This window comes from Pelobates fuscus, chromosome 6 (genome assembly GCF_036172605.1).
Source record: "Pelobates fuscus isolate aPelFus1 chromosome 6, aPelFus1.pri, whole genome shotgun sequence".
Taxonomy (NCBI): Eukaryota; Metazoa; Chordata; class Amphibia; order Anura; family Pelobatidae; genus Pelobates; species Pelobates fuscus.
This window is the reverse complement of record NC_086322.1, coordinates 294,651,335-294,665,565: the sequence shown is the minus strand read 5'-3', so window position 1 is coordinate 294,665,565 and position 14,231 is coordinate 294,651,335. Positions and strand designations below refer to the sequence as shown.

The following is a 14,231-nucleotide window of genomic DNA, read 5'->3' as shown; positions in this document are numbered from 1 at the left end:
CCCAAATGGTATCTCAGCAACCCTCCACCTCACCTGCTAAACCGGCTCCGAAAAGCGCAACCGAACCACGAACTGCACCTGGTGATGGCAGTCCAGAGGCAGCTAAGAGGCACCCAGATAAAATCTCTGCTAACCCTGGGCCCAAACTACCTGACCGGCACAAACAAAGGAAAGAGAAAGAAAAGAGCGACACCTCATTGCAAGGCTTACCCCCTAACACTTGCCGACCCATGCCTCACCTCACTAGGCATAAAATCTCTACGCCGCGCACCTGGCACCAACGGAGGCGATCTGATCGACCCCCTGGCACTTACCGGAGCCACGAGGTGACCAAAGCTCCTCACCGCAATCCTGGGCAGAGAGCCGCAAAGGGGAGCCCACGAGAGCACGACTCGCACCTCCGGAGGGGGAAACTTCGGGATCACACTAACACTGAGCCCCACCGGGATACCGGCGAAGGAGCAACACGCAACTGGATCAGCAGGAACCGGGTTTCAATAAAAACCTGGGGCAGACGGAACAACGGGCTCGGGGCCACTGAGACTTTTACAAATCGGAATGGGCAGAAGCCAAGCCAGGGGATAGGGTGAAACTCCAACTACACGCAGCCTGATGTGCACATCTCAGTTAGTGCCTTGCTGTTACTCCACAGACTGATACGTATCAACCCCACACTGGATTGTTTATTTTTCGTATTACATATTATTTACTATCGTCCAACAACTAATCGTTTGTTATAACCTATCTAGTTTAAATGCCTGTTTAACAGACTTACTTAGCATGTATAGCTAGTGATCAGCTGCCTATTTTAACATATGTACTCATGTTATGTATCTTGACGTGTCAGAGCCTCACCATACCATAACCCTGAAACATGAGGGCATCTTAATGTTATTCCTGTGGTTAATCTATATTTGTTAAGCGTTGCTTGTTCTCAGTTGTTTTAACCATGTCTCCGCTGACAGTATAATCGCCTAACTCAGCTGGTTAATATTCTAACAACGTGCAAATACTAATGCTATTACCTAATGTGTGTGAACTTTGCAATATGCTTAGCATGTTTGTTTAATTATACACCATATAGCATAACATTACGACTTCGTACTACACACGCTAGGCATACACTTAGCGCAACGCTTAGATAGAAATATTTTATCCTGTACTAATCGACTACTCAGCGACATTTGTTTTTTGTTTTGTTTTGTTTCTCTGCATGTAGAATCTTACTTGCGTACCATACAAAAAAAAAAAAAAAAAGAGCGCACAACTTCTTGACCTTTTCCGCATATACCTGTGACTACACTTCTTGTGGAATGCATTTGTCTTATCTTGTATTTGTACTTAACATTGCGCTTCCAAAAATAAAGAATTCAAAAAAAAAAAAAAATGCCCTTCAAAGTGTATTTGTCACAACGGGAAATTCTTAATAGAAATGTCCAATAAATTATGAAAATGGACGATAACATTTGAAGGGGAAAAAAAAAAAACCTACTAAAATTATTCTTATTTATTACAAGAACCCAAAAAAATAAATAAATACAATTTTTAAAAAAATCGAATACCCCTTCCTCACTTTTTTTCTTCTCTCTCACTCTCTAATTTCTTTCCCTTACCCCATTTTTCCACATTCCTCATGGATTAAAAGAAATTTTCTCTTCGACCTTGGCATAGGAGGCACCCATTCCTCCATCGATCGGAGGAATATTGTATCATTCTACATACATGAGAGAGATGGACTCCCGTACTGGCTAGAAAATTCCGATCTTAAAAACTGCTAAGCTTTGTATTACTTCTGCTTCTCCTAGAGAAAGTCTACCCACCTATACATCGGTTTTGTTAATTTTCTGTCATATGTCTCTCTTTGACTCTTTACTCTGACACAAAGTTTTGGGAAAAAAACTAAAATCAGGTAATGCCATACAAAGAGTAAACATCTAACATATAAACTACAGAGAGATAAGAAACTTTAAATTTCCATAATTAACACTCCATATACTGCACCGTGTCATCATGCCCCACCACACTCACCCAAATTCTCTGCTTTGTATGTTACTTCCTTGGGTTTGCAAAAAGGCAACGAGTAGTATTCATATGGCAGCTGTGTGCGGGAACTAGTGAGTTTCACAGCCTGTCGTAGAAACAAAATTCTCATCAATAATAAGTAACTGTTAACCACAAAGCTATATTCCTACATTAACCTCATCGCACCTTGATATCCACAGGAGAATTCTGCCGAAAATTCATCGGAGCCACCCCTGGCACGTAGAAGCAGTGGATCCCATGAATTAATGAGAGACAGAGGAGCAGCTCCACACACCTCCCCTGCAAGACAAAGAAATGTTAAGTTAGGAATAAGGACGCAATACCGATACTACCTGCAATCTACAATAGGAATTCCAAACCCAGCCTCGTAGGGACAGAGACAAAGTAAGATTTACCATACTGCTCAATTACCCACAATGATAAAACATGAACATTCATAAAACGAGCAGCAAGGATTGGAGACTACTTTGTGTTTAGGAGTCAGGACATGAGTCAATCCACGGTGTCCAATTTAACCAATAGTAATGTTCTTACAAGGTGTGGGTCCTTGGGGATTTCCAATACTTTGTGTGCAGTGTTTGGGCACTACTTTGGACAACCTTGTCCTTAAGTGCCATATTACACGGATCGCAGGGGGTTTCTTACATATTCCGGTTACACAATCACCGAGAAACCATTTCAACTGCTCATTTGGGATTTCCAAAAAGGTTTTATTAAAGCAGAATATCAAACCACAGGGTAACGTAATGCTACCAATATAAGTGATATGTGGTGCCATCCAACCTTTTAGCAAGTGTGTAGATATGAAATTATTTTAACAAAATGTAACAACCATTATGTTAAATTCTCACAAAGACCTACCCTGCATAGAAATAATAAAAAATATATGCAGCCATAGAGAAGCTAGCGACTGCACACATAGCTGCCCACCATATATACGAATTGTACGTCATATCAAGGTGGACTGCTGTGTGTATAGCCACTTGTATCAACAGCCGAGAGCTGGTCTGAATAAAATTAGCCTAATTTGGCTCTTAGTGAATAGACCCTCATGACATTATACAGACAAAGCCTATTCCCACTAGACCCTGCAGCATATGGATTACACAGTTCCTTTAAGCATCATTTCTTTGGAAACAAGAGCCCCCACGGGATTTAAGAGTGTGCTTTTATTGTCGCATAACAGAAAATCAATGTATGCATACACAGAAATTCAGCAATATAGAATAAAGGTTAGTGTCATTATACCACATAAAACAACAAAGTTTTGTAGAGATTGTATAAATCTGGCAATCACCTGCTAGCCTTCCCCAAACACAGACACCAGCAGGGAGCTCGCCTATAGAGCAATCTAGATAATTCTCCAAATAGACTGACAGATTTATACAGGAGAGAGACCACCATAAAGTTTCTCTCTCCTCGTCATACATGAAGATGTGCAAAGACTTAATACAAGTGTTAATTAATTTAATTTAATATTGTATTTGTCTCCTAACTTCATTAACATTGAGACCCTGTACTACAGGTCTAATATTTTTGTCCTACAGTATACTATTAGAATTGGTTGCTAAGTATTGCTACAAAGTTAAACACTATAGGGTCAGGAACACAAACATGTATTCTGGACCCTATAGTGTTAAAAAAAACACACACACAATCTAGCCCCCCGCCTTGCCTCTCTAAATATAGTAAAATCTTAATTGTATACAAGTCTGTAGCTGCTGCCTCTGATCTGCCTGCTTGGCTAATATCAGAAGTGATTCTCTGAGCCAATCACAATGCTTTCATATAGGATTAGCTGAAACTGTCAAGGAGGAGATCAGTGACAGAGTCAGCACAAGCCAAACACAGCCCTGGCCAAACAGCATCTCCACAGAGATACATTGAATCAATGCATCTCTATGAGGAAAGTCCAGTGTCTGCATACAGTGGGTGGGGACACTGAATGTCAGTCACAATGTGCAGCACTGCTCCAGGAAGCACCTCCAGCAGCCATCTGAGGAGTGACCAGTGGAGGTGTCCCTAGGCTGTAATGTAAACACTGCATTTTCTCTGAAAAGACAGTGTTTACAGCAAAAAGCCTGAAGGGAAAGATTCTACTCACCAGAACAAATAGTTACATAAGAGACATGCTTCCATCAATAAAATAAGCTGTAGTTGTTCAGGTGACTATAGTGTCCTTTTAATACCATGTTTTTTCGTTTCAGCATTTACCACTCTCTCATTATCACAGTGGATGAGAGAAAATATAGGAGGAGGACATTTTAAAGGGCCCACCCAGGTTTATACTGAACACCAACCCAACTAAAGTGCCCTTGGGGCATTATATTCAGGGACATGATCTACACAAACAAACTGCTTCATTGACCCGTTAACGCCGTTACGGTGTTCCATGCCGTCCCGCATTTAGTGGGCTTTAAAGCCGTTGCGGCGGCATGGAACGCCGTAACTGCTTTGAGCCCTGGAGCGCCCGGGATACTCACCTACCTGGGCGCTCTGCTTCGGGAGGACTGCCCGACAGCCCCCCCACGGCAAATCAGGCCCCCGGGGGCCATGTGATCGCTCTCAAAGAGCGATCACATGGTTTCCTATAGCTGGCTGTGGATCTGCCAGCAGGGGGACTGTCTAAAATATTATACAGTCCCCCTGCTGGTAGGTAGTGTAAAAATATTAGACAGGTTATAAAATAAATATATATACATACACACACACACACACACACACACATTATATATATTTAACGTCATACATAGTGTATTTTAATACTAATATAAGTACATATATTAGTATTAGAATTACGATATATATATATATATATATATATATATATATATATATATATATATATATATATATATATATATATATATGTATAATTACAATAATAAATAAAAATAAAATATTGAAACAAAATTTAATATAAATTATATATACATATGTAATTTCATTCCAACTGTATTTTGTTATTAATATATAGGTAACAAAATACACTTAGAATGACATTCTATATATCTATCGATATATAAAATGCAAATAAAATTTATATATATATATACACACACACACACACACACACACACATAAAAGATTACATTAGTATACACGTAGAATTTAAATACCTATATATTAAAATTCTACGTGTATATTTAAGTAATCTTTCAACATAATTAGGTGATTTGATTAATTAACATTTGATTGACATACCTGACAACACAGGGAGAAAGTGCAGAGAATTTAATTTGCAAGCACTATATTTGACCCTGTAACTCTCCAAGACACCATAAAACTTGTACATGGGGGGTACTGTTTTACTCAGGAGACTTCGCTGAACTCAAATATTAGTGTTTCAAACTGGTAAATTGTATTACAACGATGATATTTTAAGTAAAAGTGACGTTTGTTGCATTTTTTACAAACGAACTGCACTTTTATGGTCTAGATCAGGGGTAGGCAACCTTTTAGCAGCACTGTGCCGATATAGGATTGTGATGTCCCGTAGCGCGCCGGTCCTATTTTATTTTAAAATGAGGTGTGTATGCTGCCGTATCCTGCTTGTGTTATTTTTACTGTAATTGCTTTGTATCGTTGTATTTGTGCGTATATGCAGGGCCGTCTTTAATATTGACTGGACCCTGGGCAAAGCATTTGTTTGGGGCCCCCTGGACCCTGTCCCCCCTCCCCAGGCGTGCAATCACGTCCTCCACCTCAACGCAGTGGCGGACCTAAAGTAGAGAGGTGCAAGAATTTTTTTGGGCCTCCCTGTTGCACGAGTGATTAAAAGGTAGATCCCCATCTGTCGTGCAACTCCAGTAATGCATTTACAGCTGGGGCTCTACCATTTAACCATGTTTCCAGGTCTTAGTACTAAGCGGTTTTTGTGTGTTTGAATGTAAACATGTTTGTATGTGGTGTTGGCGTGACTGCAAGCAGGTATTTGTGTAGTGTTGGTTTTTGAATGCAGGGGTGTATTTACATATAATTTTGGTGTGTAACACAGACATGTGTTTGTAGTGTTGAAATTTGAATGTAGGGGTGTATTTGTGTGTAGTGTTAGGTGTGAATGCTGAGATGTATGCACATATACACACACACAGAGATATATACACACTGAAACACACACACAGACATACTGACATACTGACACACACACACACACACACACACACAGATATACTGACACAGATTTACTGACACACACACAGACATGCTGACACACACACACACAAAGATATACTGACACACACATACTGACACATACACAGATATACTGACACACACACAGACAGACATACTGACACAGACATGCTGACACACACACAGACATACTGACACAGACATACACACATACAGATATACTGACACACACAAAAATTACACTTTTAAACCCACCCTCCAGTTTCCTACCTTTACTGCTGGTGGCTGAAGGTGTTGGGAGTTGAGGTCTGGCTCTCTCGGCCAGCCCCCCTCCACTCTGCCTACTCTTCTTTCCCGCACGCTCCTCTCTTTGTGGGATAAAGTGATGCACGGCCTTCACTTCCTCTCAGCCTGTTGCCAAAAAGCAAGGGGCCAGCTCGCGCTGTTAAAGCGCCTCAGTGCGCCACCGGGACCCTGCTGACAGAAGCCCACCGGGTGGCCCTTTGTGCACGGGCCACCCGGTGCGCCTCCTTAGTGTGCGGATTACCGGCCGGGGGTTAGAAATAGTTGAGGCCAGCGGGGCTCACGGTGCAGCTGCCTAGTTTGCCCCACGTTAAAGACGGCACTGCGTATATTAGCTATTATATTGTATATGTTCATGAGTAGTTTATGGTATTGTGTATGATACATATGAATGTGAGTTGTGTATGGGGGCTGCTTGTGGAATTGTGTGAATGGATATGTCACATTGTGTGTTTGGTAGTATGTGTGGGGGCTGTTTGAGGTATTGCATGTGAGAGACTGCATGTGGGGTTGTGTGCATGTATGTGGATTGTTAGTGGTGTTGTGCAGATTATGAGTATGTTTGTGTGTGGGCTGTCCGTACTATTTGTATGAGGGATTACACAGGAATCCAGGATTCTGCATTCCTGTATATATCTAGCAGTCTGGGTGGCTTCCCTGGGTTCCAGTGGGGACCAGACCGGCCAGGTACATGTCAAGGACAGGAGCTGCAACAGCAACTGCGAGCTGCTTTACTACAGTGTGGATTCCTATTCACAAGTGCTGTGAGGAAGTGATCTGAGATCACTTCCTCTACGTGCTGCAATGCATAAATTGAGGATTATCCTTCACCACCTTTTCGGATTAGCAGATATCTGAAGTTTTACTGGGACTCCTGATAGGCCAGAGCCTATTTGTCTCTAGCAGCCTTGAGTGCCGTGCAAAGACACCTCGAGTGCCGTGCATGGCACTAGTGCCGTAGGTTGCCTACCTCTGGTCTAGATTATTGTTGTAATATGTTTTACTGTTTTAAAACACTAATATTTGTGTTTAGTGAAGTCTCCCGAGAATAATAGTACCCCCCATGTACAGGTTTCATGGTGTTTTGGAAAGTTAGAGAGTCACATATAAGGCTTGCATTTCATTTTTTTTGACATTGAAATTTGCCAGATTGGTTATGTTGCCTTTGAGAGAGTATGGTAGCCCAGGAATGAGAATTACCCCCATGATGGCATAGCATTTGCAAAAGTAGACAACCCAAGGTATTGCAAGTGGGGTATGTCCAGTCTTTCTTAGTAGCCACTTAGTCACAAACACTATAAAGATACTACATAATTCATTTTCTGAACTTTCAGAGTGTAATGGTGTTGTGCAGAGAGGCACCGAGGCAAGTGGTGTTGTGCAGAGAGGCACCGAGGCTAGTGGTGTTGTGCAGAGAGGCACCGAGGCTAGTGGTGTTGTGCAGAGAGGCACCGAGGCTAGTGGTGTTGTGCAGAGAGGCACCGAGGCTAGTGGTGTTGTGCAGAGAGGCTTGAAGACTATGGTGAGGCCTACTAGAAAGCAGTTGTTGTTGGGGGATTCCATCATAAGAGGTGTGGAGATGGACAATGGTGGTCTTGTGAGGTGTCTTCCCGGAGCTACTGCTCACAGAGACAGGAGACGTATCTGTAATATTGTTAAGCAAGCAAAGCAGGAAGGGGAATTGGATGTACTTGTCCATTTAGGGACAAATGACTTGGCATGCAATGAGGTTTTAGAGGTTATGGAAGTTTTTAGTGTTTTTGCCAATGATATACGGCAGGTTGCTTCCACACTGTCATTCTCTGAAGTTCTGCCTGTGCATAACACTCAGAATGACAGGCGGATGCGTATTAGGGACTTTAACTTGTGGCTTGGTGATTGGTGTCGGGAGCAAGGATTTTGCTTTATTTCTCATGGTAGCTCTTTTTGGAATGGAAATAAACTGTACAAAAAAGATTGTTTGCATCTTTCTCAAAAGGGAACAAATGTTCTCAGTGAGCAGTTCAGAGGTTTTGCTAGGATGTATTTAAACTAGGAGGGGGGGGGCAAAAGGGTGATAAAACATCAACCCAATTGTCCCCCAAAACAAGGACAGAAGGTGCCTGTAGCAAGTGTGTTAAAAAATGATAAGCTTAGAGTCATGTCTACAAATGCTCGCAGTTTAGGGAATAAGATCCATGAACTTGTGGCAATAATGGCAACTGATAGTGTAGATTTAGTCGCTGTTACTGAGACATGGTATAAGGAGAAAAATGACTGGGACATAGCAATACCAGGGTACTCTTTATATAGAAAAGACAGGGAAGGCAAGAAAGGGGGAGGGGTGGCCCTGTATGTGAAGGATAGCATACAATCTAGCCTAATAAAAGTTAGTGAGGCGAACATAGAGTCCGGGTTACGTTAGAATTTGGTAATCACACAGTAACTCGTGTAGGTGTGATTTATAGGCCCCCAGGACAAATTGAAGAGTTAGATAATCTACTAGCAGTGGCGTACACACAACCCATGGGGCCCCGGTGCGAAAACTGATCCGGGGCCCCCCCCTCCCCCCGCGCGAGCGCTTACTCTGCGCAGGCTGGGGCCGCAACACATGGCGGCGGGCACCTGGTCGCAGGGCTGCGACCCGTGCGACCGCGGTATGTATGCTAGTGCATGCATAAACACATACACTTAAAGGACCACTACAGACACCCAGATCACATCAGCTCAATGAAGTAGTCTGGGTGCCAGGTCTCTCTAGTTTTAACCCTGCAGCTGAAAACACAGCAGTTTCAGAGAAACTGCTATGTTTCACTGAGGGTTAATCCAGCCTCTAGTGGCTGTCTCATTGACAGCCGCTAGAGGATTTTCTGCGATTCTCACTGTGAAAATCACAGTGAGAAGACACTGAACGTCCATAGGAAAGCATTGAGTAATGCTTTCCTATGGGCGGTTTGAATGCGCGCGTGGCTCTTGCCACGCATGTGCATTCGGAGCTGAGAGGCGGAATGGGGACGGAGAGATCACCAGCGTTAAGGGAGTCCGGCGCTGGAGAAAGGTAAGTGCTTAAGACACACACTCTCATGAACAGACGCACACATTTAATGACAGACACACACTCAGTGACAGACGCACACAAACATACTCAGTAACACACACACTCTAACACTAACACACTCTAACACTAACACACACTCTAACACTAACACACACTCTAACACTAACACACTCTAACACTAACACACACTCACACTAACACACACTCACACTCACACTAACACACACACACACTCACACACACACTAACACACACACACACTCACTCACACACTCACTCACACACTCACTCACACACTCACACACTCACTCACACACTCACTCACTCACACACTCACTCACACACTCACTCACACACTCACTCACACACTCACTCACACACTCACTCACACACTCACTCACACACTCACTCACACACTCACTCACACACTCACTCACACACTCACTCACACACTCACTCACACACTCACTCACACACTCACTCACACACTCACTCACTCACTCACACACTCACTCACACACTCACTCACACACTCACTCACACACTCACTCACACACTCACTCACACACTCACTCACACACTCACTCACACACTCACTCACACACTCACTCACACACTCACTCACTCACACACTCACTCACACACTCACTCACTCACACACTCACTCACACACTCACTCACACACTCACTCACACACTCACTCACACACTCACTCACACACTCACTCACACACTCACTAACACACACTCACTAACACACACTCACTAACACACACTCACTAACACACACTCACTAACACACACTCACTAACACACACTCACTAACACACACTCACTAACACACACTCACTAACACACACTCACTAACACACACTCACTAACACACACTCACTAACACACACTCACTAACACACACTCACTAACACACACTCACTAACACACACTCACTAACACACACTCACTAACACACACTCACTAACACACACTCACTAACACACACTCACTAACACACACTCACTAACACACACTCACTAACACACACTCACTAACACACACTCACTAACACACACTCACTAACACACACTCACTAACACACACTCACTAACACACACTCACTAACACACACTCACTAACACACACTCACTAACACACACTCACTAACACACACTCACTAACACACACTCACTAACACACACTCACTAACACACACTCACTAACACACACTCACTAACACACACTCACTAACACACACTCACTAACACACACTCACTAACACACACTCACTAACACACACTCACTAACACACACTCACTAACACACACTCACTAACACACACTCACTAACACACACTCACTAACACACACTCACTAACACACACTCACTAACACACACTCACTAACACACACTCACTAACACACACTCACTAACACACACTCACTAACACACACTCACTAACACACACTCACTAACACACACTCACTAACACACACTCACTAACACACACTCACTAACACACACTCACTAACACACACTCACTAACACACACTCACTAACACACACTCACTAACACACACTCACTAACACACACTCACTAACACACACTCACTAACACACACTCACTAACACACACTCACTAACACACACTCACTAACACACACTCACTAACACACACTCACTAACACACACTCACTAACACACACTCACTAACACACACTCACTAACACACACTCACTAACACACACTCACTAACACACACTCACTAACACACACTCACTAACACACACTCACTAACACACACTCACTAACACACACTCACTAACACACACTCACTAACACACACTCACTAACACACACACTCACTAACACACACACTCACTAACACACACACACACTCACTAACACACACACACTCACTAACACACACACACTCAAACGTTTTTTTTTTTTTAATCCCCCCAGCCTCCTTACCTGTGGGAGAGCTGGGGGGATTCCCTGGGGTCCAGTGGTGTTGCTGGCCCTGCTGTCACCCGGCTGGCTGGCGGGCGCGCGAGGGAGCACTGTCCCCTGGGTGCTCCCTCTTCAGCTCCCTCGCGCGCCGCGTACTGATGCCGGAGCCGGAAGATGACGTCATCTTCCGGCTCCGGTTTCAGTGCGGTGCGCGAGGGAGCTGAAGAGGGAGCACCCAGGGGACAGTGCTCCCTCGCGCGCCTGCCTGCCTGCCTGCCAGCCAGCCGGGTGACAGCAGGGCCAGCCTCGGGGGGCCCGGAGGTGGCTGGCTCCTGGGCCCCCCAGCAGAAGAGGCTGGCCCTGTGGGTACATACCTGGGTCGCAGGGCAGCCGGGCCCCCTGGTGGGCCGGGCCCGGTCGCAGCCGCGACCCCTGCGACCCTGGTATGTATGCCACTGTCTACTAGTTGAAGAAATAGCTAAAATGACAATAAAGGGGGAAGTTATCATCATGGGTGACTTTAATCTTCCTGATGTGAATTGGAAAACAAAAATAGCTACTTGTGCCAGGAGCACACATATTCTAAACTCCCTACTGGGATTGTCTCTAAAACAAGTCGTTGAGGAGCCAACTCGTAAAGAGGCCATACTAGATTTAGTGTTAACAAATGGAGATTTGGTATCAGATATTACTGTAGGTGAAAGTTTAGGATCCAGTGATCACCAGTCAGTGTGGTTTAATATAAGAACAGTGACTGAGTCACACCACACAAAAACAAAAGTTTTAGACTTTAGAAAAACAGACTTTTCTAAAATTAGAATATGTGTAAAGGAGTCATTATCAGACTGGAGCAATTTAAATGGAGTCCAAGAGAAATGGGATTATTTAAAAGTTGCACTACGGAAGGCAACAGAAAATTGCATTAGGCTTGTCAGTAAAAGCAAAAAATTCAAGAAACCACTGTGGTACTCCGCAGATGTGGCCAAAAAATAGTAAAAAAACAAAAAGTTAGCATTTAGTAATTATAAGAAAACCCAGAGTGAGGAAGACAGAATGACCTATAAGATTAGGCAGAAAGGGGGGCGGGGCCTGACCATCATGGCCGCCGGACGTGTTTGCTGTGAGCTCCCTACAACTGCCGCAGATTACCGTACTACTAACCGGTATGCCAACCCCAAAACTCACCCTGCCGGGTGCCGAACCGACTAATGACGGGGGAGAGCTCCGACCCGAACACAGAGACAAACGCACCGGACCACGGCCAGACGCAGCACCAGCGGCCTACACACCTGCACACCAGGCGAATCCAACGGAGGGTGGAAACGGCCGTTCCTCCAGCCGAGGACCACGGGTAATGCATGAACCACCCGTCCCCCCCTCCCCCGGACCGGTGGGGGTTATCCCGGTCCACACAGCATGCAAGGCAATCTCACAAACATACTACCGCACAGACAGCCCGAGCAAGGCCCACTAGGCACATCTAAGATGGCCACCAGCCAGGAAAAGCTACAGTCACAAGCAAGCCAGGGGACCCAGGAGTGGCTGATCTCATTTAATGCCAGATTTGAGGCACTGTGCCAGGACTTTTGGGAGCGACTTGACCACAGACCTCAGGTGACACTGACCCCTAATATCTCAAGGCCCCAAAATGCCCCTACAGCGATTAATTTACCGCCTCATTCAGAGCTCACCCTAAAGCAGGGCACACCCCTATCCGCACCTCTTGCTACACAGGGGAAGGGAAATGCTGAACTCTATGCTGGCTCTTCTTCCGAGCCGGGGACCCAAGTGGTGGTAACTCCCCACAGCCATCCATACACCCCAGGGGAGGTCTGTAACACGACTGACCCGGGGGCCCACGATCCTGGTGAAGGGATCAATGGAACACAGGCACAGGTGCCCGCTCAGGCCTTGGGCCGAAGACGCAAGGAGCATGGACCACGCAGATCCTCAAGCCGACGGCAGGACAGTGCACCTACCCCACTCAGACAGGTCACCTGGTGGGATGACGAGAGAACAGGGGTGCCGTGGCATAGACTGAATGCGGACACGCAGGGACTACCACTCCAAGGAGTTGGCTGAAAGCCACGCTCACACAAAGGAAGGCTGCTCCAAATTGCTGAAACCCAGCGGCGGCCTTAACTGCAACCCACTTCTCACGCCTTGATATGTTTATGGTTGCTGCTAGACTAACTTATTCTCACTCGTTTTTCTTATTCTGGCCGCCTACGTGAACCTGCTTCAATGGATGCATGCACTAGTAAATACCTGATCAGGCTACCAGCATGCTTGCAAAAATGTAATTTCATGATAAGAAATGTCTCACTTTTAATTGCGTGTATGCCCAGTGGTCTCACAGCTCACTGGTGTAAAGTTGTTATTTAGCTAGTGCCTTGCACTACATAGAATCAGATATGCCTCAATAACTTAAAGCTTGCCTATTAATCTTGTTGACATGCTAACACATACCAAGCGAGGTCATTATCGTTACTTGCCTTATGCCTGCATCTATTTTATCTCCTGTGTTGCTTTAAGTTGTGAGCTTACTGTCTACCCACGTGTTACCAACTGTCTGACTTTAATAACTTAGCGAGTTACTAACCGGATCTTATGATCCATAGCTTGTATTCTCCAACTACAGTTTACCAACACAAAATTCTATAACCGTTCTTTACTTACCATTAAAATGTACTATATCTGTTTCGCTAATCAACATAACAAAAAAGTGGCATTACTGAACAAGGAAGTGTATTTATCAGATGCAAATG

The 14,231-nt window shown here is 44.5% G+C and overlaps 1 protein-coding gene across 1 annotated transcript in view; it reads right to left on the bottom strand.

The window, feature by feature from the left end:
* Positions 1-14,231, bottom strand: part of TM9SF4 (transmembrane 9 superfamily member 4) — a 34,843-nt gene that overhangs the window by 15,367 nt on the left and 5,245 nt on the right. Inside the window, exons 2-3 of the mRNA XM_063459524.1 lie at positions 2,209-2,322; positions 2,029-2,128 (exon numbers count right to left, since the gene is read on the bottom strand). Coding sequence (XP_063315594.1) covers positions 2,029-2,128; positions 2,209-2,322 — 214 coding nt within the window. The remainder of the gene's footprint in view (positions 1-2,028; positions 2,129-2,208; positions 2,323-14,231) is intronic.